General features: G+C 58.6%; 6 protein-coding genes across 6 annotated transcripts; all 6 read right to left on the reverse strand.

The window, feature by feature from the left end:
• Nucleotides 1-1245: 1245 nt before the first annotated feature.
• Nucleotides 1246-2205, reverse strand: LOC126160000 (ice-structuring glycoprotein-like). Its single transcript, XM_049916807.1, has one exon. The coding sequence runs from the start codon at nt 2203-2205 to the stop codon at nt 1246-1248; it is 960 nt and encodes a 319-aa protein (XP_049772764.1).
• Nucleotides 2206-3857: 1652 nt separating this feature from the next.
• On the reverse strand, nt 3858-5003 carry LOC126160001 (Golgi associated RAB2B interactor protein 3-like). Its single transcript, XM_049916808.1, has one exon. It carries the CDS (start codon nt 5001-5003, stop codon nt 3858-3860), a length of 1146 nt encoding a protein of 381 aa, XP_049772765.1.
• A 2504-nt stretch (nt 5004-7507) lies between these two features.
• Nucleotides 7508-9388, reverse strand: LOC126160002 (uncharacterized). Its single transcript, XM_049916809.1, has one exon. It carries the CDS (start codon nt 9386-9388, stop codon nt 7508-7510), a length of 1881 nt encoding a protein of 626 aa, XP_049772766.1.
• Nucleotides 9389-9465: 77 nt separating this feature from the next.
• Nucleotides 9466-9936, reverse strand: LOC126160003 (keratin-associated protein 4-3-like). The gene has a single exon (XM_049916810.1). It carries the CDS (start codon nt 9934-9936, stop codon nt 9466-9468), a length of 471 nt encoding a protein of 156 aa, XP_049772767.1.
• Nucleotides 9937-13452: 3516 nt separating this feature from the next.
• LOC126160004 (trophinin-like) lies at nt 13453-14499 on the reverse strand. The gene has a single exon (XM_049916811.1). The coding sequence runs from the start codon at nt 14497-14499 to the stop codon at nt 13453-13455; it is 1047 nt and encodes a 348-aa protein (XP_049772768.1).
• Nucleotides 14496-15398, reverse strand: LOC126160005 (uncharacterized). The gene has a single exon (XM_049916812.1). It carries the CDS (start codon nt 15396-15398, stop codon nt 14496-14498), a length of 903 nt encoding a protein of 300 aa, XP_049772769.1.
• Between the last annotated feature and the right edge of the window lie 2885 nt (nt 15399-18283).

An 18283-nucleotide genomic window follows, 5' to 3' on the forward strand; every position in this document is an offset into this window, starting at 1 on the left:
AGCACTCCTTGCAGAGGCAGCACTCTTTGCGAAGGCACCACCCCTTGCGAAGCCAGCACTCGCTGCAAAGGCAGCCCTCATTGCGAAGGCAGCACTCCTTGCGAAGGCAGCACTGCTTGCGAAGGCACCACCCCTTGCGAAGGCAGCACTCCCTGCAAAGGCAGCTCTCATTGCGAAGGCAGCACTCCTAGCGAAGGCAGCACTCCTTGCGGAGGCAGCACTCCTTGCGAAGGCAGCACTCCCAGCGTAGGCAGCACTCCCTGCGAAGGCAGCACTCCTAGCGAAGGCAGCACTCCTACCGAAGGCAGCACTCCTTGCGAAGGCAGCAATCCTTGCAAAGGCAGCACTCCTTGCGAAGGCAACAGTCCATGCAAAGGCAGCAGTCCTTACGGAGGCAGCACTCTGTGCAAAGGCAGCACTCCCTGCAAAGGCAGCACTCTGTGCAAAGGCAGCACTCCTTTCGAAGGCAGCACTCTTTGCAAAGGCAGCCCTCCTTGCGAAGGCAGCACTCTGTCAAAGGAAACACTCCGTGTGAAGGCAGCACTATGTGCGAAGGCTGCACTCCGTGCGTAGGCAGCACTCCTTGCGAAGGCAGCAGTCCTTGCGAAGGCAGCACTCCTTGCGAAGGCAGCACTCCTTGCGAAGGCAGCACTCCCTGCGTAGGCAGCACTCCCTGCGTAGGCAGCACTCCCTGCGAAGGCAGCCCTCCTTGCGAAGGCAGCACTCTGTCAAAGGAAGCACTCTGTGTGAAGGCAGCACTATGTGCGAAGGGTGCACACCCTGCGAAAGCAGCACTCCTTGCGAAGGCAGAACTCCTTGCGAAGGCAGCACTCCTTGCGAAGGCAGCACTCCTTGTGAAGGCAGCTTTCCTTGCGAAGGCAGCACTCCCTGTGTAGGCAGCTCTCCCTGCGAAGGCAGCACTCCTAGCAAAGGCAGCACTCCTAGCGATGGCAGCACTCCTTGCGAAGGCAGCAATCCTTGCAAAGGCAGCAATCCTTGCAAAGGCAGCAATCCTTGCAAAGTCAGCACTCCTTGCAAAGTCAGCACTCCTTGCGAAGGCAGTACTCCTTGCGAAGGCACCACTCCTTTTGAAGGCAGCACTCCTACCGAAGGCAGCACACCTTGCGAAGGCACCACACCCTGCGAATGCAGATCTCTGTGCAAAGGCAGCACTCCTTGCGAGGGCAGCACTCCTTGCGAAGGCATTTCTCCTTGCGAAGGCAGCACTCCTTGCAAAGGCAGCACTCATTGGAAGGCAGCACTCGTTGCAAAGGCAGTACTCCCTCTTTGCGAAGCAGCCCTCCTTGCGAAGGCAGCACTCCTAGCGAAGGCAGCACTCCTTGCGATGGCAGCGCTCCTTGCAAAGGCAGCACTCCTAGCGAAGGCAGCACTCCTTGCGATGGCAGCGCTCCTTGCAAAGGCAGCACTCCTTGCGAAGGCAGCACTCCTTGCGAAGGCAGCACTCCCAGCATAGGCAGCACTCCCTGCGAAGGCAGCACTCCTAGCGAAGGCAGCACTCCTAGCGAAGGCAACACTCCTTGTGAAGGCAGCAATCCTTGCAAAGGCAGCACTCCTTGCGAAGGCAACAGTCCATGCAAAGGCAGCAGTCCTTATGGAGGCAGCACTCTGTGCAAAGGCAGCACTCCCTGCAAAGGCAGCACTCTGTGCAAAGGCAGCACTCCTTTCGAAGGCAGCACTCTTTGCGAAGGCAGCCCTCCTTGCGAAGGCAGCACTCCTAGCGAAGGCAACAGTCCTTGCGATGGCTTCGCTCCTTGCAAAGGCAGCACTCCTTGCGAAGGCAGCACTGCTTGCGAAGGCACCACTCCTTGCGAAGGCAGCACTCCTAGCAAAGGCAGCACTCCTAGTGAAGGCAGCACTCCTTGCGAAGGCAGCAATCCTTGCAAAGGCAGCACTCTTTGCAGAGGCAGCACTCTGTGCAAAGGCAGCACTCCCTGCAAAGGCAGCACTCTGTGCAAAGGCAGCACTCCTTGCGAGGGCAGCACTCCTTGCGAAGGCATTTCTCCTTGCGAAGGCAGCACTCCTTGCAAAGCCAGCAGTCCTGGCGAAGGCAAAACCCCTTATGAAGACAGCACTCCCTACAAAGGCAGCCCTCGTTGCGAAGGCAGCACTCCTTGCGAAGGCAGCACTCCTTGCGAAGGCAGCACTCCTTGCGAAGGCAGCACTCCTTGCAAAGGCAGCACTCATTGGAAGGCAGCACTCGTTGCAAAGGCAGTACTCCCTCTTTGCGAAGCAGCCCTCCTTGCGAAGGCAGCACTCCTAGCGAAGGCAGCACTCCTTGCGATGGCAGCGCTCCTTGCAAAGGCAGCACTCCTTGCGAAGGCAGCACACCTTGCGAAGGCAGCACTCCTTGCGGATGCAGCACTCCCTGCGAAGGCAGCACTCCTTGCGAAGGCAGCACTCATTGGAAGGCAGCACTCATTGGAAGGCAGCACTCGTTGCAAAGGCAGTACTTCCTGAGAAGGCAGCACTACTTGCGAAGTCATTACCCCTTGCGAAGGCAGCACTCCCTGCGAAGGCAGCCCTCCTCTCGAAGGCAGCCCTCCTTGCGAAGGCAGCACTCCTTGCGAAGGCAGCACTCCTTGTGAAGGCAGTACTCCTTGCAAAGGCAGCACTCCTTGCGAAGGCAGCACCCCTTGCGGAGGCACCACTCCTTCTGAACGCAGCACTCCTTGCGAAGGCAACACTGCTAGCGAAGGCAGCACTCCTTGCGATGGCAGCACTCCTTGCGAAGGCAGTACTCCTTGCAAAGGCAGCACACCTTGCGAAGGCAGCACTCCTTGCGAAGGCTGCACTGTGTACGAAGGCAACACCCCTAGCGAAGGCAGCACTCTGTCCCAAGGCAGCACTCCATGGGAAGGCAGCACTCCTTGCGAAGGCAGCACTCCTTGCGAAGGCAGCACTCCTTGCGAAGGCAGCACTCCTTGTGAAGGCAGCACTCCTTGCGAAGGCAGCACTCTTTGCGAAGACAGCACTCCTTGTGAAGGCAGCACTCCTAGCGAAGGCAGCCCTCATTGCGAAGGCAGCACTCCTTGCGAAGGCAGCACTCTTTGCGAAGGCAGCCCTCCTTGCGAAGGCAGCCCTCCTTGCGAAGGCAGCACTCCTAGCGAAGGCAGCACTCCTTGCGATGGCAGCGCTCCTTGCAAAGGCAGCACTCCTTGCGAAGGCAGTACTCCCTGCGAAAGCAGAACTACTTGCGAAGGCATTACTCTTTGCGAAGGCAGCACTCCCTGCGAAGGCAGCCCTCTTTCCGAAGGCAGCCCTCCTTGCGAAGGCAGCCCTCCTTGCGAAGGCAGCACTCCTAGCGAAGGCAGCACTCCTTGCGATGGCAGCGCTCCTTGCAAAGGCAGCACTCCTTGCGAAGGCAGCACACCTTGCGAAGGCAGCACTCCTTGCGGATGCAGCACTCCCTGCGAAGGCAGCACTCCTTGCGAAGGCACCACTCCTTGCGAAGGCAGCACTCCTTGCAAAGGCAGCACTCCTTGCGAAGGCAGAACTACTTGCAAAGGCAGAATACCGTGCAAGGGAAGCACTACTTGCGAAGGTTGCTTTCCGTGCGGAGATAGCACTCCGTGCAAAGGCAGCACTCTGTGCAAAGACAGCACTCCGTGCGAAGGCAGCACCCCTTGCGAATCCACCACTACTTGCGAAGGCAGCACTCCGTGCGAAGGCAGCACTACGTGCGTAGGCACCATCCCTTGTGAAGGCAGCACTCCCTTTGAAGGCAGCACTCCAAGAGAACGCAGCACTCTGTGCAAAGGCAGCACTCCCTGCGAACGAAGCATACTTTGCGAAGGCACCACCCCATGCGAAGGCAGCACTCCCTGCGAAGGGAGCCCTCATTGCGAAGGCAGCACTCCTTGCGAAGGCAGCACTCCTTGCGAAGGGAGCACTCCTTGCGAAGGCAGCACTCCTTGCGAAGGCAGCACTCCTGGGAAGGCAGCGCTCCTTGCAAAGGCAGTACTCCCTGCGAAAGCAGAACTACTTGCGAAGGCATTACTCTTTGCGAAGGCAGCACTCCCTGCGAAGGCAGCCCTCTTTGCGAAGGCAGCCCTCCTTGCGAAGGCAGCACTCCTAGCGAAGGAAGCACTCCTTGCGATGGCAGCGCTCCTTGCAAAGGCAGCACTCCTTGCGAAGGCAGCACACCTTGAGAAGGCAGCACTCCTTGCGGATGCAGCACTCTCTGCGAAGGCAGCACTCCTTGCGAAGGCACCACTCCTTGCGAAGGCAGCACTCCCTGCAAAGGCAGCACTCCCTGCAAAGGCAGACCTCCTTGCGAAAGCAGCACTCCTAGCGAAGGCAGCACTCCTTGCGAAGGTAGCTCTCCTTAAAAGGGCCGCACTCCTAGCGAAGGCAGCACTCCTTGCGAAGGCATATCTCCTTGCTAAGGCAGCACTCCTTGCAAAGGCAGCACTCCTTGCGGATTCACCACCCCTTGTGAAGCCAGCACTCCCAGCAAAGGCAGCTCTCATTGCAAAGGCAGCACTCCTTGCGAAGGCAGCACTCCTTGCGAAGGCAGCACTCTTTGCGAAGGCACCACCCCTTGCGAAGGCAGCACTCCCTGCAAAGGCAGCCCTCATTGCGAAGGCAGCACTCCTTGCGAAGGCAGCACTCCTTGCGAAGGCAGCACTCCTTGCGAAGGCAGCACTCCTTGCGAAGGCAGCACTCATTGGAAGGCAGCACTCGTTCAAAGGCAGTACTCCCTGAGAAGGCAGCACTACTTGCGAAGGCATTACCCCTTGCGAAGGCAGCCCTCCTCTCGAAGGCAGCCCTCCTTGCGAAGACAGCACTCCTAGCGAAGGCAGCACTCCTTGTGAAGGCAGCACTCCTTGCGAAGGCAGTACTCCTTGCAAAGGCAGTACTCCTTGCGAAAGTAGCACTCCTTGCGGAGGCAGCACTCCTTGTGAATGCAGCACTCCTTGCGAAGGCAACACTCCTTGCGAAGGCACCACCCCTTGCGAAGGCAGCACTCCCTGCGAAGGCATTACCCCTTGTGAAGGCAGCACTCCCTTCGAAGGCAGCCCTCCTTGTGAAGGCAGTCCTCCTTGTGAGGGCAGTACTCCTAGCGTAGGCAGCACTCCTTGCGAAGGCAGCACTCCTTGCGAAGACAGCACTCTTTGCGAAGGGAGCACAACTTGCGAAGGCAGCACTCCTTGCGAAGGCAGAACTCCTTACGAGGGCAGCACTCCTTATGTAGGCAGCACCCCTTGCGAAGGCAGCACTCGTTGCGAAGGCAGCACTCCTGGCGAAGGCAGCACTCCTGGCGAAGGCAGCACTCCTTGCGAAGGCAGGACACCTTGCGAAGGCAGCACTCTGAGCAAAAGCAGCACTCCATGCGAAGGCTGCACTCTGTGCGAAGGCAGCACTCCGTGCAAAGGCAGCAACCTGTGCGAAGGCAGCACTATGTGCATAGGCACCACTCCTTGCGAAGGCAGCACTCCTTGCGAAGGCAGCACTCCTTGCGAAGGGAGCACTCCTTGCGAAGGCAGCACTCCTTGCGAAGGCAGCACTCCTTGGAAGGCAGCACTCCTTGCAAAGGCAGTACTCCCTGCGAAAGCAGAACTACTTGCGATGGCATTACTCTTTGCGAAGGCTGCACTCCCTGCGAAGGCAGCCCTCTTTGCGAAGGCAGCCCTCCTTGCGAAGGCAGCACTCCTAGCGAAGGCAGCACTCCTTGCGATGGCAGCGCTCCTTGCAAAGGCAGCACTCCTTGCGAAGGCAGCACACCTTGCGAAGGCAGCACTCCTTGCGGATGCAGCACTCCCTGCGAAGGCAGCACTCCTTGCGAAGGCACCACTCCTTGCGAAGGCAGCACTCCCTGCAAAGGCAGCACTCCCTGCGAAGGCAGACCTCCTTGCGAAAAACAGCACTCCTAGCGAAGGCAGCACTCCTTGCGAAGGTAGCTCTCCTTAGAAGGGCAGCACTCCTAGCGAAGGCAGCACTCCTTGCGAAGGCATATCTCCTTGCGAAGGCAGCACTCCTTGCAAAGGCAGCACTCCTTGCGAAGGCACCACCACTTGTGAAGGCAGCCCTCCTTGCGAAGGCAGCACTCCTAGCGAAGGCAGCACTCCTTGCGATGGCAGCGCTCCTTGCAAAGGCAGCACTCCTTGCGAAGGCAGCACACCTTGCGAAGGCAGCACTCCTTGGAAGGCAGCACTCCTTGCAAAGGCAGTACTCCCTGCGAAAGCAGAACTACTTGCGAAGGCATTACTCGTTGCGAAGGCAGCACTCCCTTCGAAGGCAGCCCTCTTTGCGAAGGCAGCCCTCCTTGCGAAGGCAGCACTCCTAGCGAAGGCAGCACTCCTTGCGATGGCAGCGCTCCTTGCAAAGGCAGCACTCCTTGCGAAGGCAGCACACCTTGCGAAGGCAGCACTCCTTGCATATGCAGCGCTCCCTGCGAAGGCAGCACTCCTTGCGAAGGCACCACTCCTTGCGAAGGCAGCACTCCCTGCAAAGGCAGCACTCCCTGCGAAGGCAGCCCTCCTTGCGAAAGCAGCACTCCTAGCGAAGGCAGCACTCCTTGCGAAGGTAGCTCTCCTTAGAAGGGCAGCACTCCTAGCGAAGGCAGCACTCCTTGCGAAGGCATATCTCCTTGCGAAGGCAGCACTCCTTGCAAATGCAGCACTCCTTGCGAAGGCACCACCCCTTGCGAAGGCAGCACTCCCAGCAAAGGCAGCCCTCATTGCGAAGGCAGCACTCCTTGCGAAGGCAGCACTCCTTGCGAAGGCAGCACTCCTTGCGAAGGCAGCACTCTTTGTGAAGGCACCACCCCTTGCGAAGGCAGCACTCCCTGCAAAGGCAGCCCTCATTGCGAAGGCAGCACTCCTTGCGAAGGCAGCACTCATTGGAAGGCAGCACTCGTTCAAAGGCAGTACTCCCTGAGAAGGCAGCACTACTTGCGAAGGCATTACCCCTTGCGAAGGCAGCCCTCCTCTCGAAGGCAGCCCTCCTTGCGAAGTCAGCACTCCTAGCGAAGGCAGCACTCCTTGTGAAGGCAGCACTCCTTGCGAAGGCAGTACTCCTTGCGAAGGCAGTACTCCTTGTGAAAGCAGCACTCCTTGCGGAGGCAGCACTCCTTGTGAATGCAGCACTCCTTGCGAAGGCAACACTCCTTGCGAAGGCACCACCCCTTGCGAAGGCAGCAGTCCCTGCGAAGGCATTACCCCTTGTGAAGGCAGCACTCCCTGCGAAGGCAGCCCTCCTTGCGAAGGCAGCCCTCCTTGTGAGGGCAGCACTCCTAGCGAAGGCAGCACTCCTTGCGAAGGCAGCACTCCTTGCGAAGGCAGTACTCGTTGCAAAGGCAGCACTCCTTGCGAAGGCAGCCCTCCTTGTGAGGGCAGCACTCCTAGCGAAGGCAGCACTCCTTGCGAAGACAGCACTCCTTGCGAAGGCAGTACTCCTTGCAAAGGCAGCACTCCTTGCGAAGGCAGCACTCCTTGCGGAGGCACCAATCCTTCTGAACGCAGTACTCCTTGCGAAGGCAACACTGCTAGCGAAGGCAGCACTCCTTGCGAAGGCAGCACTCCTTGCGAAGGCAGTACTCCTTGCAAAGGCAGCACACCTTGCGAAGGCAGCACCTTGTGAAGGCTGCACTCTGTACGAAGGCAACACTCCTAGGGAAGGCAGCACTCGGTCCCAAGGCAGAACTCCTTGGGAAGGCAGCATTCCTTGCGAAGGCAGCACTCCTTGCGAAAGCAGCACTCCTAGCGAAGGCAGCACTCCTTGCGAAGCCAGATCTCCTTAGAAGGGCAGCACTCCTAGCGAAGGCAGCACTCCTTGCGAAGGTAGCACTCCTTGCAAAGGCAGCACTTCTTGCGAAGGCAGCACACCTTGCGAAGGCAGCACTCCTTGCGGATGCAGCACTCCCTGCGAAGGCAGCACTCCTTGCGAAGGCACCACTCCTTGCGAAGGCAGCACTCCTTGCAACGGCAGCACTCCCTGCGAAGTCAGCCCTCCTTGCGAAAGCAGCACTCCTAGCGATGGCAGCACTCCTTGCGAAGCCAGCTCTCCTTAGAAGGGCAGCACTCCTAGCGAAGGCAGCACTCCTTGCGAAGGCAGCAATCCTTGCAAAGGCAGCATTCCTTGTGAAGGCAGCTCTCCTTGCGAAGGCAGCACTCCCTGCGTAGGCAGCACTGCCTGCGAAGGCAGCACTCCTAGCGAAGGCAGCACTCCTAGCGAAGGCAGCACTCCTAGCGAAGGCAGCACTCCTTGCGAAGGCAGCAATCCTTGCAAAGGCAGCACTCCTTGCGAAGGCAACAGTCCATCCAAAGGCAGCACTCCTTGCGGAGGCAGCACTCTGTGCAAAGGCAGCAATCTGTGCAAAGGCAGCAGTCCTTGTGAAGGCAGCATTCTGTGCAAAGGCAGCACTCTGTGAGAAGGTAGCATTCCTTGCGAAGGCAGCACTCCTTGCGAAGGCAGAACTCCTTACGAGGGCAGCACTCCTTTTGTAGGCAGCACCCCTTGCGAAGGCAGCACTCGTAGCGAAGGCAGCACTCCTGGCGAAGGCAGCACTCCTGGCGAAGGCAGCACTCCTTGCGAAGGCAGGACTCCTTGCGAAGGCAGCACTCCTTTCGAAGGCAGCACTCCTTGCGAAGGAAGCACTCCTTGCGAAGGCAGCACTCCTTGCGATGGCTGCACTCCTTGCGAAGGCAGCACTCTCAGCAAAAGCAGCACTCCATGCGAAGGCTGCACTCTGTGCGAAGGCAGCACTCCGTGCAAAGGGAGCAACCTGTGCGAAGGCAGCACTATGTGCATAGGCACCACTCCTTGCGAAGGCAGCACTCCCTGCGAAGGCAGCAATCCTTGCGGATTCACCACCCCTTGTGAAGCCAGCACTCCCAGCAAAGGCAGCCCTCATTGTGAAGGCAGCACTCCTTGCGAAGGCAGCACTCCTTGCGAAGGCAGCACTCTTTGCGAAGGCACCACCCCTTGCGAAGGCAGCACTCCCTGCAAAGGCAGCCCTCATTGCGAAGGCAGCACTCCTTGCGAAGGCAGCACTCCTTGCGAAGGCAGCACTCCTTGCAAAGGCAGCACTCCTTGCGAAGGCAGCACTCATTGGAAGGCAGCACTCGTTCAAAGGCAGTACTCCCTGAGAAGGCAGCACTACTTGCGAAGGCATTACCCCTTGCGAAGGCAGCCCTCCTCTCGAAGGCAGCCCTCCTTGCGAAGACAGCACTCCTAGCGAAGGCAGCACTCCTTGTGAAGGCAGCACTCCTTGCGAAGGCAGTACTCCTTGCAAAGGCAGTACTCCTTGCGAAAGCAGCACTCCTTGCGGAGGCAGCACTCCTTGTGAATGCAGCACTCCTTGCGAAGGCAACACTCCTTGCGAAGGCACCACCCCTTGCGAAGGCAGCACTCCCTGCGAAGGCATTACCCCTTGTGAAGGCAGCACTCCCTGCGAAGGCAGCCCTCCTTGTGAAGGCAGTCCTCCTTGTGAGGGCAGTACTCCTAGCGAAGGCAGCACTCCTTGCGAAGGCAGCACTCCTTGCGAAGGCAGTACTCGTTGCAAAGGCAGCACTCCTTGTGAAGGCAGCACTCCTTGCGGAGGCACCACTCCTTCTGAACGCAGCACTCCTTGCGAAGGCAACACTGGTAGCGAAGGCAGCACTCCTTGCGAAGGTAGCACTCTGTGCAAAGGCAGCACTCTGTGCAAAGGCAGACGTCCTTGCGAAGGCAGCATTCTGTGCAAAGGCAGCACTCCGTGAGAAGGGAGCATTCCTTGCGAAGGCAGCACTCATTGCGAAGGCAGAACTCCTTACGAGGGCAGCACTCCTTTTGTAGGCAGCACCCCTTGCGAAGGCAGCACTCGTTGCGAAGGCAGCACTCCTGGCGAAGGCAGCACTCCTGGCGAAGGCAGCACTCCTTGCGAAGGCAGGACACCTTGCGAAGGCAGCACTCTGAGCAAAAGCAGCACTCCATGCGAAGGCTGCACTCTGTGCGAAGGCAGCACTTCATGCAAAGGCAGCAACCTGTGCGAAGGCAGCACTATGTGCATAGGCACCACTCCTTGCGAAGGAAGCACTCCTTGCGAAGGCAGCACTCCTTGCGAAGGGAGCACTCCTTGCGAAGGCAGCACTCCTTGCGAAGCCAGCACTCCTTGGAAGGCAGCACTCCTTGCAAAGGCAGTACTCCCTGCGAAAGCAGAACTACTTGCGAAGGCATTACTCTTTGCGAAGGCAGCACTCCCTGCGAAGGCAGCCCTCTTTGCGAAGGCAGCCCTCCTTGCGAAGGCAGCACTCCTAGCGAAGGCAGCACTCCTTGCGATGGCAGCACTCCTTGCAAAGGCAGCACTCCTTGCGAAGGCAGCACAACTTGCGAAGGCAGCACTCCTTGCGGATGCAGCACTCCCTGCGAAGGCAGCACTCCTTGCGAAGGCACCACTCCTTGCGAAGGCAGCACTCCCTGCAAAGGCAGCACTCCCTGCGAAGGCAGACCTCCTTGCGAAAAACAGCACTCCTAGCGAAGGCAGCACTCCTTGCGAAGGTAGCTCTCCTTAGAAGGGCAGCACTCCTAGCGAAGGCAGCACTCCTTGCGAAGGCAGCACTCCTTGCGAAGGCACCACCACTTGTGAAGGCAGCCCTCCTTGCGAAGGCAGCACTCCTAGCGAAGGCAGCACTCCTTGCGATGGCAGCGCTCCTTGCAAAGGCAGCACTCCTTGCGAAGGCAGCACTCCTTGCGAAGGCAGCACTCCTTGCGAAGGCAGCACTCTTTGCGAAGGCACCACCCCATGCGAAGGCAGCACTCCCTGCAAAGGCAGCCCTCATTGCGAAGGCAGCACTCCTTGCGAAGGCAGCACTCCTTGCGAAGGCAGCACTCCTTGCGAAGGCAGCACTCCTTGCGAAGGCAGCACTCATTGGAAGGCAGCACTCGTTCAAAGGCAGTACTCCCTGAGAAGGCAGCACTACTTGCGAAGGCATTACCCCTTGCGAAGGCAGCCCTCCTCTCGAAGGCAGCCCTCCTTGCGAAGACAGCACTCCTAGCAAAGGCAGCACTCCTTGTGAAGGCAGCACTCCTTGCGAAGGCAGTACTCCTTGTGAAGGCAGTACTCCTTGCGAAAGCAGCACTCCTTGCGGAGGCAGCACTCCTTGTGAATGCAGCACTCCTTGCGAAGGCAACACTCCTTGCGAAGGCACCACCCCTTGCGAAGGCAGCACTCCCTGCGAAGGCATTACCCCTTGTGAAGGCAGCACTCCCTGCGAAGGCAGCCCTCCTTGTGAAGGCAGTCCTCCTTGTGAGGGCAGCACTCCTAGCGAAGGCAGCCCTCATTGCGAAGGCAGCACTTCTTGCGAAGACAGCACTCTTTGCGAAGGGAGCACACCTTGCGAAGGCAGCACTCCTTGGAAGGCAGCACTCCTTGCAAAGGCAGTACTCCCTGAGAAGGCAGCACTACTTGCGAATGCATTACCCCTTTCGAAGGCAGCACTCCCTGCGAAGGCAGCACTCCCTGCGAAGTCAGCCCTCCTTGCGAAAGCAGCTCTCCCAGCGATGGCAGCACTCCTTGTGAAGCCAGCTCTCCTTAGAAGGGCAGCACTCCTTGCGAAGACACCTTCCCTTGCGAAGGCAGCACTCCCTGCAATGGCAGCCCTCATTGAGAAGGCAGCACTCCTTGCGAAGGCAGCACTCCTTGCGAAGGCAGCACTCCTTCGAAGGCAGCACTCATTGGGAGGCAGCACTCGTTGCAAAGGCAGTACTCCCTGAGAAGGCAGCACTACTTGCGAATGCATTACCCCTTTCGAAGGCAGCACTCCCTGCGAAGGCAGCCCTCCTCTGGAAGGCAGCACTCCTTGCGATGACAACACTCCTAGCGAAGGCAGCACTCCTTGCGAAAGCAGCACTCCTTTCGAAGACAGTACTCCTTGCAAAGGCAGCACTCCTTTTGAAGACACCCTGCGAATGCAGATCTCTGTGCAAAGGCAGCACTCCGTGGGTAGGCAGCACTAAGTGCGAAGGCTGCACTCCGTACGAAGGCAGCACTCCTTGCAAAGGCAGCACTGCCTGCAAAGGCAGCAGTCCCTGCGAAGCCAGCCCTCCTTGCAAAGCAGCACTCCTAGTGATGGCAGCACTCCTTGCGAAGGCATATATCCTTACGAAGGCAGCACTCCTTGCAGAGGCAGCACTCCTTGCGAAGGCACCAACCCTTGCGAAGCCAGCACTCGCTGCAAAGGCAGCCCTCATTGCGAAGGCAGCACTCCTTGCGAAGGGAGCACTCCTTGCGAAGGCAGCACTCCTTGCGAAGGCAGCCCTCTTTGTGAACGCAGCACTCCTTGCGAAGGCAACACCCCTTGCAAAGGCAGCACTCCCTGCAAAGGCAGCACTCCTTGCGAAGGCACCACCCCATGCTAAGGCAGCACTCCCTGTGAAGGCAGCACTTATTGCGAAGGCAGCACACTGTGCGTAGGCTGCACTCCGTGTGAAGGCAGCTATCTGTGCGAAGGCTGCACTCCGTGCGAAGTTAGCACTCCTTGCGAAGGCAGCACTCCCTGCGAAGGCAGCACTCCTTGCGATGTCAGCACTCCTTGCGAAGGCAGCACTCCCTGCATAGGCAGCACTCCCTGCGAAGGCAGCCCTCCTTGCGAAGGCAGCACTCTGTCAAAGGAAGCACTCTGTGTGAAGGCAGCACTATGTGCGAAGGCTGCACTCCGTGCGAAAGAAGACCTCCTTGCGAAGGCAGCACTCCTTGCAAAGGCAGCTCTCCTTGTGAAGGCAGCTCTCCTTGCGAAGGCAGCTCTCCCTGCGTAGGCAGCACTCCCCGCGAAGGCAGCACTCCTAGCAAAGGCAGCACTCCTAGCGAAGGCAACAGTCCATGCAAAGGCAGCACTCCTTGCGGAGGCAGCACTCTGTGCAAAGGCAGTACTCCCTGCAAAGGCAGCACTCTGTGCAAAGGCAGCACTCCTTGTGAAGGCAGCACTCCTTGCGAAGGCAGCACTCCTTGCGAAGGCAGCACTCCTTGCAAAGGCAGCACTCCTTGCAAAGGCAGCACTTCTTGCAAAGGCAGCACTCCTGGCAAGGGAAAACTCCTTACGAAGACAGCACTCCCTACAAAGGCAGCCCCCGTTGCGAAGGCAGCACTCCTTGCGAAGGCAGCACTCCTTGCGAAGGCAGCACTCCTTGCAAAGGCAGCACTCATTGGAAGGCAGCACTCATTGCAAAGGCAGTACTCCCTCTTTGCGAAGGCAGCCCCTCCTTGCGAAGGCAGCACTCCCAGCGAAGGCAGCACTCCTTGCGATGGCAGCGCTCCTTGGAAAGGCAGCACTCCTTGCGAAGGCAGCACACATTGCGAAGGCAGCACTCGTTGCAGATGCAGCACTCCCTGCGAAGGCAGCACTCCTTGCCAAGACACCATTCCTTGCGAAGGCAGTACTCCCTGCAAAGGCAGCACTCTCTGCGAAGGCAGCCCTCCTTGCGAAAGCAGCACACTCCTTGGGAAGGCAGCACTCATTGGAAGGCAGCACTCGTTGCAAAGGCAGTACTGCCTGAGAAGGCAGCACTACTTGCGAAGGCATTACCCCTTGCGAAGGCAGCACTCCCTGCGAAGGCAGCCCTCCTCTCGAAGGCAGCCCTCCTTGCGAAGACATCACTCCTAGTGAAGGCAGTACTCCCTGCGAAGGCAGCCCTCCTTGCGAAGGCAGCCCTCTTTGCGAGGGCAACACTCCTAGCGAAGGCAGCACTCCTTGCGAAGGCAGCCCTCCTTGTGAAGGCAGTACTCCTTGCAAAGGCAGCACTCCTTGCGAAGGCATCACCCCTTGCGGAGGCACCACTCATTCTGAACGCAGCACTCCTTGCGAAGGCAACACTGCTATCGAAGGCAGCACTCCTTGCGAAGGCAGCACTCCTTGCGAAGGCAGTACTCCTCGCAAAGGCAGCACACCTTGCGAAGGTAGCACTCCTTGCGAGGGCTGCACTGTGTACGAATGCAACACTCCTAGCGAAGGCAGCACTCTGTCCCAACGCAGCACTCCTTGGGAAGGCAGTACTCCTTGCGAAGGCAGCACTCCTTGCGAAGGCAGCACTCCCTGCGTAGGCAGCACTCCTTGCGAAGGCAGCACTCCTTGCGAAGGCAGCACTCCTTGCGAAGGCAGCACTCCTTGTGAAGGCAGCACTCCTAGCGAAGGCAACAGTCCTTGCGATGGCAGCGCTCCTTGCAAAGGCAGCACTCCTTGCAAAGGCAGCACTCTTTGCGAAGGCAGCACTCCTTGCGGATGCAGCACTCCCTGCGAAGGCAGCACTCCTTGCGAAGGCACCACTCCTTGCAAAGGCAGCACTTCCTGCAAAGGCAGCACTCCCTGCGAAGTCAGCCCTCCTTGCGAAAGCAGCACTCCTAGCGATGGCAGCACTCCTTGCGAAGCCAGCTCTCCTTAGAAGGGCAGCATTCCTAGCGAAGGCAGCACTCCTTGCGAAAGCAGCACTCCTTGCAAAGGCAGCACTGCTTGCAAAGGCACCAGCCCTTGCGAAGGCAGCACTCCCTGCAAAGGCAGCCCTCATTGTGAAGGGAGCACTCCTTGCGAAGGCAGCACTCCTTGCGAAGGCAGCACTCCTTGCGAAGGCAGCACTCCTTGTGATGGCAGCACTCTTTGGGAGGCAGCACTCGTTGCAAAGGCAGTACTCCCTGAGAAGGCAGCACTAATTGAAAATGCATTACCCCTTGCGAAGGCAGCACTCCCTGCGAAGGCAGCCCTCCTCTCGAAGACAGCCCTCCTTGCGAAGACAACACTCCTAGCGAAGGCAGCACTCCTTGCGAAGGCAGCACTCCTTTCGAAGGCAGTACTCCTTGCGAAGGCAGTACTCCTTTTGAAGGCAGCACTCCTACCGAAGGCACCACACCCTGCGAATGCAGATCTCTGTGCAAAGGCAGCACTCCGTGGGAAGGCAGCACTACGTGCGAAGGCTGCACTCCTTGCGAAGGCAGCACTCCTTGCGAAGGCAGCACTCCTTGTGAAGGCAACATTCCTTGTGAAGGCAGCTCTCCTTGCGAAGGCAGCACTCCCTGCGTAGATAGCTCTCCCTGCGAAGGCAGCACTCCTAGCGAAGGCAGCACTCCTAGCAAAGGCAGCACTCCTAGCGAAGGCAGCACTCCTTGCGAAGGCAGCAATCCTTGCAAAGGCAGCACTCTTTGCGGAGGCAGCACTCTGTGCAAAGGCAGCACTCCCTGCAAAGGCAGCACTCTGTGCAAAGGCAGCACTCCTTGCGAAGGCAGCACTCCTTGCGAAGGCATTTCTCCTTGCGAAGGCAGCACTCCTTGATAAGGCAGCAGTCCTGGCGAAGGCAAAACCCCTTATGAAGACAGCACTCCCTACAAAGGCAGCCCTCGTTGCGAAGGCAGCACTCCTTGCGAAGGCAGCACACCTTGCGAAGGCAGCACTCCTTGCAAAGGCAGCACTCATTGGAAGGCAGCACTCGTTGCAAAGGCAGTACTCCCTCTTTGCGAAGCAGCCCTCCTTGCGAAGGCAGCACTCCTAGCGAAGGCAGCACTCCTTGCGATGGCAGCGCTCCTTGCAAAGGCAGCACTCCTCGCGAAGGCAGCACACCTTGCGAAGGCAGCACTCCTTGCGGATGCAGCACTCCCTGCGAAGGCAGCACTCCTTGCGAAAGCAGCACTCCTTGCGAAGGCAGCACTCATTGGAAGGCAGCACTCGTTGCAAAGGCAGTACTCCCTGAGAAGGCAGCACTACTTGCGAAGGCATTACCCCTTGCGAAGGCAGCACTCCCTGCGAAGGCAGCCCTCCTCTCGAAGGCAGCCCTCCTTGCGAAGGCAGCACTCATTGCGAAGGCAGCACTCCTTGCGAAGGCAGTACTCCTTGCAAAGGCAGCACTCCTTGCGAAGGCAGCACCCCTTGCGGAGGCACCACTCCTTCTGAACGAGGCACTCCTTGCGAAGGCAACACTGCTAGCGAAGGCAGCTCTCCTTGCGAAGGCAGCACTCCTTGCGAAGGCAGTACTCCTTGCAAAGGCAGCACACCTTGCGAAGGCAGCACTCCTTGCGAAGGCTGCACTATGTACGAAGGCAACACCCCTAGCGAAGGCAGCACTCTGTCCCAAGGCAGCAGTTTATGGGAAGGCAGCACCCCTTGCGAAGGCAGCACTCCTTGCGAAGGCAGCACTCCTTGCGAAGGCAGCACTCCTTGCGAAGGCAGCACTCCTTGTGAAGACAGCATTCCTTGCGAAGGCAGCACTCCTAGCGAAGGCAGCCCTCATTGCGAAGGCAGCACTCCTTGCGAAGGCAGCACTCTTTGCGAAGGGAGCACTACTTGCGAAGGCAGCACTCCTTGGAAGGCAGCACTCCTTGCAAAGGCAGTACTCCCTGCGAAAGCAGAACTACTTGCGAAGGTATTACCCCTTGCGAAGGCAGCACTCCCTGCGAAGGCAGCCCTCTTTGCGAAGGCAGCCCTCCTTGCGGAGGCAGCACTCCTAGCGAAGGCAACAGTCCTTGCGATGGCTGCGCTCCTTGCAAAGGCAGCACTCCTTGCGATGGCAGCACTGCTTGCGAAGGCACCACTCCTTGCGAAGGCAGCACTCCCTGCAAAGGCAGCCCTCATTGCGAAGGCAGCACTCCTAGTGAATGCAGCACTCCTTGCGAAGGCAGCACTCCTTGCGAAGGCAGCACTCCCAGCGTAGGCAGCACTCCCTGCGAAGGCAGCACTCCTAGCGAAGGCAGCACTCCTACCGAAGGCAGCACTCCTTGCGAAGGCAGCAATCCTTGCAAAGGCAGCACTTCTTGCGAAGGCAACAGTCCATGCAAAGGCAGCAGTCCTTACGGAGGCAGCACTCTGTGCAAAGGCAGCGCTCTTTGCAAAGGCAGCACTCTGTGCAAAGGCAGCACTCCTTTCGAAGGCAGCACTCTTTGCGAAGGCAGCCCTCCTTGCGAAGGCAGCACTCTGTCAAAGGAAGCACTCCGTGTGAAGGCACCACTATGTGCGAAGGCTGCACTCTGTGCGAAGGCAGCACTCCTTGCGAAGGCAGCAGTCCTTGCGAAGGCAGCACTCCTTGCGAAGGCAGCACTCCTTGCGAAGGCAGCACTCCCTGCGTAGGCAGCACTCCCTGCGTAGGCAGCATTCCCTGCGAAGGCAGCCCTCCTTGCGAAGGCAGCACTCTGTCAAAGGAAGCACTCTGTGTGAATGCAGCACTATGTGCGAAGGGTGCACACCGTGCGAAAGCAGCACTCCTTGCGAAGGCAGAACTCCTTGCGAAGGCAGCACGCCTTGCGAAGGCAGCAGTCCTTGTGAAGGCAGCTTTCCTTGCGAAGGCAGCACTCCCTGCGTAGGCAGCTCTCCCTGCGAAGGCAGCACTCCCAGCAAAGGCAGCACTCCTAGCGATGGCAGCACTCCTTGCGAAGGCAGCAATCCTTGAAAACGCAGCAATCCTTGCAAAGGCAGCAATCCTTGCAAAGGCAGCACTCCTTGCGAAGGCAACAGTACATACAAAGGCAGCACTTCTTGCGAAGGCTGCAATCCTTGCAAACGCAGCAATCCTTGCAAAGGCAGCACTCTGTGCAAAGGCAGCACTCCCTGCAAAGGCAGCACTCTGTGCAAAGGCAGCACTCCTTGCGAAGGCAGCACTCCTTGCGAAGGCAGCACTCCTTGCGAAGGCTCCACTCCTTGCGAAGGCAGCACTCTGAGCAAAAGCAGCACTCCATTTGAAGGCTGCACTCCGTGCGAAGGGAGCACTCCTTGCAAAGGCAGCACTGATTGGAAGGCAGCACTCGTTGCTAAGGCAGTACTCCCTGTGAAGGCAGCAGTACTTGCGAAGGCATTACCCCTTGCGAAGGCAGCACTCCATGTGAAGGGAGCCCTCCTTGCGAAGGCAGCCCTCCGTGCAAAGGCAGTACTTCTAGCGAAGGCAGCACTCCTTGCGAAGGCAGCAATCCTTGCAAAGGCAGCACTCCTTGCGAAGTCAACAGTCCATGCAAAGGCAGCACTCCTTACGGAGGCATCACTCTGTGCATAGGCAGTACTCCCTGCAAAGGCAGCACTCTGTGCAAAGGCAGCACTCCTTGCGAAGGCAGCACTCCTTGCGAAGGCAGCACTCCTTGCGAAGGCAGCACTCCTTGCAAGGGCAGCACTCCTTGCAAAGGCAGCACTTCTTGCAAAGGCAGCACTCCTGGCAAGGGAAAACCCCTTACGAAGACAGCACTCCCTACAAAGGCAGCCCCCGTTGCGAAGGCAGCACTCCTTGCGAAGGCAGCACTCCTTGCGAAGGCAGCACTCCTTGCAAAGGCAGCACTCATTGGAAGGCAGTACTCGTTGCAAAGGCAGTACTCCCTCTTTGCGAA

This window comes from Schistocerca cancellata, unplaced genomic scaffold, assembly GCF_023864275.1.
Source record: "Schistocerca cancellata isolate TAMUIC-IGC-003103 unplaced genomic scaffold, iqSchCanc2.1 HiC_scaffold_1150, whole genome shotgun sequence".
Lineage (NCBI taxonomy): Eukaryota > Metazoa > Arthropoda > Insecta > Orthoptera > Acrididae > Schistocerca > Schistocerca cancellata.

Excerpts from the sequence above, each read along its gene's own strand:
- LOC126160000 (XM_049916807.1), bottom strand. The coding sequence starts at position 2,205 with ATGAGTGCTGCCTTTGCAAGGAGTGCTGCCTTCGCAAGGAGTGCTGCC.
- LOC126160001 (XM_049916808.1), bottom strand. The coding sequence starts at position 5,003 with ATGCCTTCGCAGGGAGTGCTGCCTTCGCAAGGGGTGGTGCCTTCGCAA.
- LOC126160002 (XM_049916809.1), bottom strand. The coding sequence starts at position 9,388 with ATGCCTTCGCAGGGAGTGCTGCCTTCGCAAGGGGTGGTGCCTTCGCAA.
- LOC126160003 (XM_049916810.1), bottom strand. The coding sequence starts at position 9,936 with ATGGAGTGCTGCTTTTGCTCAGAGTGCTGCCTTCGCAAGGTGTCCTGC.
- LOC126160004 (XM_049916811.1), bottom strand. The coding sequence starts at position 14,499 with ATGAGGGCTGCCTTTGCAGGGAGTGCTGCCTTCGCAAGGGCTGGTGCC.
- LOC126160005 (XM_049916812.1), bottom strand. The coding sequence starts at position 15,398 with ATGAGTGCTGCCTTTGCAAGGAGTGCTGCCTTCGCAAGGTGTGCTGCC.